Source organism: Strix uralensis, chromosome 3 (genome assembly GCF_047716275.1).
Source record: "Strix uralensis isolate ZFMK-TIS-50842 chromosome 3, bStrUra1, whole genome shotgun sequence".
Lineage (NCBI taxonomy): Eukaryota > Metazoa > Chordata > Aves > Strigiformes > Strigidae > Strix > Strix uralensis.
Genome location: NC_133974.1, coordinates 31,108,774 through 31,118,856, shown reverse-complemented (window position 1 = coordinate 31,118,856; position 10,083 = coordinate 31,108,774). Strand labels below are relative to the sequence as shown.

General features: G+C 33.6%; 1 protein-coding gene across 1 annotated transcript in view; it reads left to right on the top strand.

Moving 5' to 3' along the window:
• The first annotated feature begins 874 nt into the window (after positions 1-874).
• EYS (eyes shut homolog) overlaps positions 875-10,083 on the top strand; it is a 1,118,553-nt gene continuing 1,109,344 nt past the window's right edge. The window contains exon 1 of the mRNA XM_074861787.1: positions 875-975. Within this exon, the coding sequence (XP_074717888.1) occupies positions 906-975 (70 nt within the window). The 5' untranslated portion in view covers positions 875-905. The remainder of the gene's footprint in view (positions 976-10,083) is intronic.

Here is a 10,083-nt window from a genome sequence, read left to right as displayed (position 1 = left end):
ATGCATTAACAAAAAATGAGATGTATTTGATATTTGAATCATGTTTTTTGTTTTCAGAATCTATTGTTACAATATTTATTCATCTGATAACAATCAACTAATCAGCAGAGGGGAATGAAACTGAATGATTTGTGAAGTAGAAAAATATTTTATTAAAGAAAATTTTGAACTGTCAAAGACATGTATCAGCCTACATTCTGACAGGTGATACTTTGCAGTTCATGCAGACTGTGTTCAGAAATAATATTTTTTAATTATAATAGTATTTCAAACTTCATATCACAAAAAACTGCTACAAATCTAAATGAATGACTGAGTATGGAATAAATCTCTGAATTTGAATAGTTCCAGGCCTCTATAAATCTGGAATTTCCTGGAAATTTTTCCTCTTTGGATCCCTTTCTAACAATAATTAATGAACTTAAACATAATATCTTAAAAAGTCTTCATTTTTATAAGCTGTCAGTTTAAAGACAAATGCTTTGAGGAAGCAAAATATATTTTCTACGGACTAAAAACTTGAAATACAGTACTAATTTTATAAACTTTACATATTGAGTAAAGGTTTTAGGAAGATTAGTTACGTGGCTAGAGAGCTTCCAGACAGATTATGTTTCACTGGTATATATTTTTCTAATATTAATAAAAATTCTTTGTATTTATTATCAAAGTAATACATTTGAGGCAATGAAAGGATATTTCTGGTAAAGCAAATTGAAAATATTTGGAATTCATTCTTATTTCTTATCAGAAGGATTTCTGTCTAGTCCCTCAAGCAGACAATCTCCAGTACAATACCATCTGATGCTGTCATTAAATCCTCAGCGTCAGGTTTCCGTAGCAACAGAAAAGCTCTCCCTGCTTGACTGTCTGCCTCTGAAATCCGAACTAAAACAGTTAACCTTATGCTGTTTTTCTATGGGTTTTTTTTTTTCACAGATTTAATCTCAGACCTTCTGTATCTGGAACAAAGTGGTAAGTAGCAGTTAAAGTTTGTGATTATTAAATTATATGGCTGTATTTTCGTTGTTGATGTAGATGCACACCAGATGGTGGCCTGCTGTATTCATCACCAGATTAGAAAGATAAAGTCTGGGCTATATGTAGGCCTACGCATGCGCTTATGAGTTTAATTTGTTCATAATAGGTTACAGGATCTTTAGTGCTTATTTAAGATAGCAAATCTTGAAAAGTTTTACTTTCATTTGATTATAAATTTGACAGAATGAACATATTTCCAAGGTGTTTGAAGTTAGTTTCGATATTACCGTCTTCACACTGTTATCCCTCTCCAGTAGCAAGCGATATGCAAGTTACATAGAGTACACCTGGTTTAAGAGTTATTGTTCACAGAACAGACCACTGTATTTAATTCAAAATATATAATAATAATTAAAAACTATGACCAGAACTCACATACGATTTTCATGAAGAAAAAACGCAAAATGCTTCTGAATATGATTTAGAGACTGAGTGTACTTACTAGCATATTCTAAATAAGAGCTTTCCTCTGTTCACTGAAAACATAATTTCTTTCATTTCTAAGACAGCTAAATTTTCCTAAAGCTAGTAGAAAGTCTACCTAGCTAGCATGGAGAGCTCCCAGATCAGTGGAGTTCTGAGTTTCAATTTAGTAATTATCCATTCTTTCTCATTATATTTTTATGGTCTTATTTTGTTGTTGCAATTTATAATATGCATGATGTTTTTAAGGAATTTTACTTAGATATAGTATCCATTTTTTGGAAGCAATATTTATAAAAAATGTAGTTGATACGTTTTTAAAAACACCTTTGTAAATAAGCCTGAACTACTGCAATTTCTTGGTGTACAAAACTTTTCTATGTTAATCATGAAAGCTATGGTATAGGTTGAATAAAGCAGTTGTGACTATGGCTTTATTAATTAATTAAACCAAGAGATTGTGCCTTTATGCTTCTGGAGATTGGAAGGAAAAAAGTAACGCTTTGATATAATAAGCATTTTTGTTTACACATTTATGAGAATATATTTTGTTATTTTTTAATGGGATGGGACATCACTAAGAGGAAAAGATACTGTAGCAAGTATCAAGAACTCTCACAGAATCAGTATTTTTGCCTTTTTGTGAGGCATCTCCAGTGATGACTTCTAGATATATTTGCTTTGTACTAAAATCATAAAATTATGCATTATACTGATCTTTATATGACTGTAAAAGTTATTTAAATTATAACTATAATTTCATGTTTCATTTTTAAGTAATTTGCTAAATAATTGTGTTAATTAGTAAGAAGTCTTTACACAATTTCATTAAAATACAATGTTCATCTAATTAAGTGTTAAACCTCTTTTCTGAAGTAACCAGGACAATGATAGTCATTGTCCAAGGGCATTTCCAAGAAACATCAGTGGTAGCTGGCCTTTGCTAAGAAATGGTGTGATATGAGAGAGATCGGATAATCATGTGAAAGGCATGTAAATATTTACTGAAAATATGTTACATAGATAGAATATCTTTTTAACATATCTGAAATGTTTTAAACATAGGAAGACACATGCACCTTCTTTATACATGGTGGTATTGTAGCTTAATAACATTGTATAACAAAAATGTCACTTGTTTTTTATACATCTGTCAAGAGGAGTTAAATAAACTCACCAGAGAAGTTTGTGCATTTGAGGTATCTAGTTAGTACATTTTCCAGGAAAGGGAGCAGGAAGTCAGCATACCCTTTACTACACAGTATTATGTTAGCAGCAGCATTGAACTGATCTGAGGATGAACAGGGAATGCAAAACATCTACACTTGTCAGACTTTTGGCACAGATCGCTCTTTTGCAATGATATGAAGAGAGTAATGGGAGAGTAGAAAAAACCCCACACATCTGGACCACACATGGGTCATTGCAAATGGCACACAGAGCTAAGTATCTCAACCTAGTAAAGACTCCTGTGTGTCCTCACAGTGCAGGGCAGCACTCTGGACCCACCACGCTAAGCAGAACTAACTTAGAACTCAGGCCACACTTTTACTGATTTTCAGTAAGTTTCTTAATCAACTGTTTCTTCAAAATGGAGTTGGCAGTTTTCTACTGCACTAGTGATGTTTCAATAGAGTAATCAATGTTTTGATAATAACATTTTGAGATATTTTGATAATACAATTACTAGAGCTTTATAAGTGCCTAGCCAGACCTTGGATCATTTTGCTGTAAACAAAAAGCAACCAATCCTGTCCAGAAAAGTGTTTCTGGAGAAACAATTTTGCTCATGGGAACACAGATGAGTATTTAAGACTAAATGGAGGCAGAATTTGTTTAGTCCTTAGTGAACTGCTTGGCCTGGAGAACTAAAGAAGGGAGTTTATCTGCATCTTAATTTTCCCTGTCTCATTGGTATTCATAATAATATTAACTATTTAGTAATTTTTTACTTTAGATTATAAACAGGTAATGCAGCTTAAAATAATTGTGAGCAAATTTTAACAAATCACTAACATATTTGCCAAATTTGGGATCAATTTTTTACTTCTTGTATGCACTTACATTGCAGAAAGTGTGTGGACATTTGCACACAGGTTCATCCATGTTTTCCTCCACGTCTCATTCTTTATACACATTCCCAAATACTATCAGTGAGCTTTTACATGAATAGGGAAAAAATATGTAGGTTTAAATATTTACCTTTTTTAAAAAAGACTCCCCCCACTGTAAAAATGCTATATAATGAATGTTAAAAATTAAATAATATCATATTTGGCCAACATAAACCTAGACAATTTGTGTTCCCAAGACCATTTGGGAGAGTTGATTTTCTTTCCGGTGTCATACATTGTCTTGATTTGTGGTTTCTGATTATGTTTTTTTTCATAAACATTTGGTAGATAGAGAGAAGACTTATAAGAAAATAAGATTTACTATAGAGTGCACATGCTGACAGGAACTGACTGTGCTAGATGCAGCAACGTGATGATTTCATGTCTATACTGATGCATTTTGTTACTATCTCCCCATTCTGTCAGTTTAGTATCCCTTCTCTTGTGCCAGTCAAATTAGTAACATTTGACCCCCAAATTCCTTAGGCTCATTTAGCTATTGAGAGTTGATAGAGAAAGAAAAATAACGTTATTGGTTTCACCAATCAAAACCATTTCTCTGGAAATGATGCTTATGATGAAATAAAATATAGAATAACAGCATTTTCTATACTAACCTGCGAGCCTTTAGTCATTTTGTAAAAAAAAAAAAAAATTTTATAAAGTTAACAAATCAAACGGACAGATGATCAATGTCAAATTTACTGAAAAACTGCCTGTGCAAATGGAATGCCAGATTAGACCGTAATCTGTCATTCAAATGGCTGATGACCAGGAGTATATTGCTAAGCATGCCTTGGACAAGAGTTGTAGTAAAAGTCACCTTCATCCCAAAATGTATGTAACGTAAATTTCATACTAAAGTTTGAAAGATATTTAAGGTTAATAAAGATTTCCAAGGTACATGATGAAGAAGCTGTTATTAGCTATAAATATATCTTGAATATTGAATTTCTGGATCAGTCCAATTATTGCCGCAATTATAAATCATAATAACTATTTATTAAATCGAAAGAGACAAAGATTCATTTTTTCTATAAACTCTATTCATTGATGAAAGCTGTAAAAGATTCTGGCATACTTTACATTGTCAAACAGCTGCTGTGTCTGTAGGTCCCTTCTGATCCCCCAATTTTTTACTAGCTTTTCTAATTTTGTATGGCTCCCAGATAACGTGTTTCTTTGGAAATCTTCCTTTGGAAGATAGCTTCCATTGTTTTACACATCAATACTACAAAACTTAAGTAGGGTAAATATGCTATGCAGCGTGAAAGCAGTGGTTGGGTAAAGCTGCTCACATAAGTAGTTGCAAGGTTGCACTCTCTGGCCTCTTTTTTTCATTAGGTGCTCATAGACTTTGTTCTCTTTTTATCTTCAAGGACCTATAATTGTTGAACACCGGTTGCTTCACAGATTGAGTGATGCTTCTTGTGTGACTAACAGCATATAGATAGGTCATTGATGGGGTATATGCATTAAAATTTCCTAGGTAAAGGAATGAGTTATACACGTGTCTTTCCCTTCTTGGGTGTTATATAAAAAAAAGGAAAGAAACCAAGTGGGAAATGAGAGTTATGTAGCTTACCCTTCATGGGAAGAGGGAATTTAAAGTGCCTGGAAGATTTTAACGTCACAAACCAGTTAAGTCCTTCCAGGATAGGTAGTAATTTTGAAACTGTGCAGCTGTTTATCTTCCTCTATAGTCAAGAGATTAACATGGATTTCCATGAGAGCCTCCTTCTTCTTACAAGGTTTAAGATACTTGCATTTTCCTGGGGAGGGCCTTAGCCTGTAATTTATATAATTATACTTTTCTCTGTTTGCTCACTGAATTGTTATGTATTTTATACAATTTGGGTTAGCTTTAATGAGATACTGAGAAAAACCTCAACTCCTGGTATTTAATGAACTTTCCAAGGGTGGAGAACATTTAGAAAATACTGAGCTACTTAGGCTAAAAGGTTATTTTTCTTCCTAAATGCTAGCTTCGTGAAATAGCATCTACCTTGCAACTCTTGAAGTAGAAATTATATATTCAGTCTTAAGATGGGCACAATTTGCATTTTGTCTTGGGGAGAAAAACAAAAGATTTTTTTCCATTCATATCAATGAACAAAACCAAAGAAATGGTCAGTGATTTATTTTCTTTTAATCTATCCAAACTGATTTCTCCACTCCTTACACGGTTATGTTAAGCTATTAAACTAAAAGCCTAATGTTCCTCCAGTCTTATTTAACTACATATGTTACCACGGAATTTTAAATATTTATTAATACAATACTTATGAAATGTTTAAATCTCTAAGTAATTTTATTTTTGCAGACTGTCAGTGAAATCAGTGTTGATACCTATATGTCTATGATGTGGAAAATTGTACTGCCATATAATACTGAACAGAAGTGTAAACATGACATCAATGTTAGTATTATCAAAATGCTATATCTTTCATTGTGATTTTTTTTCACAGTCTTAACTTTGAAAGTGTTTTTGATTGGTTCACAATATGTCAAAATAAACAGAAGTGATCATCATATAACTGTCATATAAAAATTGGGAAATTTCAAGAGCCAAGGTTTCTAAAGCAAAAAGGTTTATTCAAAAAAATCCTTTCTGATGTGGAATTTAAATAGAAGCAGATCAACTCCATAATTAACAATAAATTAAAGAAAACAGACTAAAAGGATGATTATGCTCTTCCGTATGATGCAAGTATGTAAGCAGTGATGTATTATCTTCTATGCTGAAAATTGGAAAGGGAGCTGAGAATTGCAAAAATCTTTAATAGATTGTTGAGCATAACTGCTTGTGATAGAATTCAAGAACGTAACTTTTCAAATGAAAGACTGAAGGGTTGCCTTAAAGTATCTTAACAGGGACGTTTCGTATTTGTGAAATGTTTTTCAAATAATGTAAGCATAACATAGAAACTGGTATACAGAAACTAAAGTTACAAGATGGAAACTGGGGGAAAAAAAAAAATGGAAGCAATGGAGTTTCCACTACCTGATATCCACCACAAGACTGGATCTTTTCTACAAAGCATGACTTTGTCAAATGTAAGTACATAGTGAAATGTAAGGGCTAATAATGTGTAGGAGATCAGATAGGAATATCTGTTTCTCTGAAAAGATGTTCACACATAGAAGAAAAATTATTTCTGTGGGTAAAAAGGGAAAGAATCTATGTAATTGTTAGTATCTTCTGAATTTTTATATATTTGGAGTCTTATTTTAATATGAGAGTATTATTTTAGCCCATAGTGAGTCCCCCAGATAAGGCCATTTTCAGTGTACACTGATAACAATTCAAAGTTAAAATAACAAAATCTGGTTTATACTTTAAAAGTACTGCTCAGGCACAAAAAGGATTCATGGGAGAAGTGCCACTGATAGAGCTTGTCTGAAGTAGAGCTCTGAACATAGACACCCAAATTCGGTCTGGTCTTCCTCATATCTCTTAAATGGGAAACATATGTGGTTACAGTGAATATTTATTTCTCAGATTGCAACACAGCAGTTTGTCAAAGGAAATTTTGAAGAGTACTGGGCATGGTGTACAAAATCCCAGGCATTCTGCCTCTTTGTGTCTCTGGTAGCATTGGCCAGCAAGCTTCAGTCCAACACAGCAAGTAGCATGGCCCAGCTGGAGTGGATCTTGACAGCAAGACCATTCGTGCAGAAGGCTTAGTATCCACATTACACATTTCAGGATCTTTATTTTGGATTAACTCTGGTTTCTACCTGGGGACTTGAATGCCTGTTAGCAGTTGGATTTATTAGTTACACATCAGGAGTGCATGTTCTGGTTTAATTTCATTTGAAAGGAATCTTATTCATGTGCTATGTAAAGTGATCTGAAGCACTGTAAGTGGGGACAATCAGGTTATTCACTTAAAACACACATTCTTGATCCAAATGAAAACACTGTGTAGCACAGCTTCTCCTTTAGCTATAGATTTAGCCCTGCATTTTTCCATTTCTTTATGCACTACTGTGTGTTTGAAAAAAAAAAAAAGTATTTTGAAAACCAAAATCAAGAGCTGAGCAGTCTTTTTACTGAGTAGCATGTCCTTCTGTTTAATCTATGTTTCTTTGGGGTTTTTTGGTGAAATTCCATTTCCAGAGCTGCAGGGAGACATTCTGGAGCCTATTAGTTGTTCCCCTGCTTCCCCCTTCTTGAGCTTGTTCACCCCACTGCCATGAACTTGTGACTAGGTAACAGCTACAGGCAGCTGAAGTCACATATTTGCCCTTACTTAGTACATTACTCTCACCCTGTATTTGTTGCAGTTTTGTCCATAGGGATAAAGGTTTAGGAAAACAGTAAAAAAAAGAGAGAAATGAAAACTAGGAAGAGTACATATATTACCACACCTTTGCAATTTCCTTCTTTTGGCATCTCATCCTTTGCTGTTCAGTTTTGTTCTGTGTAATACAGCACCTTTGGGAAAGGTTATGAAATCTGTAGGAGTCAGGTGCCTGCACATCTTTGCAAATTGTGAGGACAAAACTTCCCAGAAAAATATTTATTCTAAAAGAAATGTCCCTTGTCATTGCATGAGGACATCAGCTTTGGCTTCTATAATGCCCTCTATATTTATCAGACTAATCTCAATTTATTATTTGTTGTCTGTGGGAGGGGGGTTAAACTCAGTGAAAAGGTAGATTTTCATGACAGAGACAGCTCTTCTCATTGTTCTCTCTGTGGTGAGCAGCGTTACCCTATGTTCACTTTAGGTAAAAACCTAATTGGACAGTTTCCTGACATTTTGCATATCATACAGTAGCTCGTATGTAATGTTATTGATCAGAATTTCTTTTCTGTCCCTGTTGCTTTACAGTACATGTTTGTTCTTTTAGAGATAAATGATGCATTGCTGAAAGCACAATAATTTATACTAGTGTACATATAAGAAAGACACCTTTAGGACATTTCATCATTAAAAAGTGTATGTCCTTATCATTGTACAACTACATGGATGAATCACTTTCTGTTACAATGTGTCCATAGTTTTCCCACTTGTCACCTAGGAAATAATTTATTTTCATTCATTGTCAGATTTTGCATCTCTACAGGCTGGATCTATGTAGTGAAAATTAAACGGTGATTTATAACATAAAGGGGAAAATTATCAGAACGTTATGACCTTGTCGCAGTCTTGAATTGTTCTCGTTTTTAAAATAGATGATGATAATATTACTTTTTATCCTAAGAGACAACTGATGCTTCTGGAACTGCACCCTGAAACACTGAGGTGCTTATCGCACTTCATTTGTGCTAACAGCCTTAAAGTAAACAAAATGCAATAACACTCTATCTTCTTCATTTGCTCTTAAATGTTATCTTCCCTTCTATAACCACAAGTGCAACATACCAACATCTCACAGTCTTGAATATATTGATTTTTAGATTATCTTAGCTGAAATATTATGAACTGTTTTTAAAAACCATTAGGTGTGTGTAAAGATGAAGAACCTACGTGCTGCTTACACAAAGGTTAGGATGTAATGGTGAATTAGTCTAGCTTTCCTTAGTCCTGTGGGATGCGCATTTGTCTAAACAAGAAAAAAAAGGATTTTCAGCTTCAATTTTTTAAGCAATATTTGGATGATCATATAAGTAATGGTGTATTTTGTCATGTTCTTCTGTTCCACATTTCAATTGCTTTATTTCAAGCTAATATCAGCCTAACTCAGTTGTGAACCACCGTCAGCAAGTTTTTTAAATTTAGCCCATTGGTGTTAATGCATCCTAAATAGCCAGTACAGCAATATGAGTAAACTAGTTAACGGTAATGCTCATTGACCAATATTACACAGCCTAAAAGCCCATGACTACAACATAAAGGATGCTTGATATGCCAATTAATTTCTCTAAATTGCAGAACTTTTATCTTCCAGGTTGACAAAAGACTATGGTATGTTATTGACATAATGTTAGTCACTGTAATAATTTAATATTTTCCTTCTTTTTATTTCAAGGAAATATTGTTGTCTATTACCCTAATTGCCAAAACATCTAATTAAAATAAAAATTATCTTCAGGCTTACTTTGTAACATAGCACAAGTAGCATCCTTAATAACAAGTGAGAGAAGAGAGTGAAAAACAACATGTTGGAAAAAGGAAAGCTTTTAAAAAAATGAGACTGGCAGGATGGACTGAGCATCTATCCTTTTGATCTAGTGCACAAATTTTCATCTCAACATGAAAAAAGAGGAGTTTTGTCAAATATGTCAATTTGGCCAAGCTCTGCTTTTCATCCCTACTCCCCTTCTTGTTTAGCTAAATTAAAAGACTTGATTTCTTGCCTGTTTATTAATTTGCATAAGTAGCAGCCTTTATCACTTTCAATACAATCTCTGCATGATGATTCACTGTGTTGAAGGAAGCACAGATCTGCTTTCTATTTTTGTGGCTGATAATGTCCAAGCAGTCACCTCCCTTATGGCATTTGAAGGGGACAGCAGATGACAATTTCAGGATTATTAAGAGAGTGGGTTTAA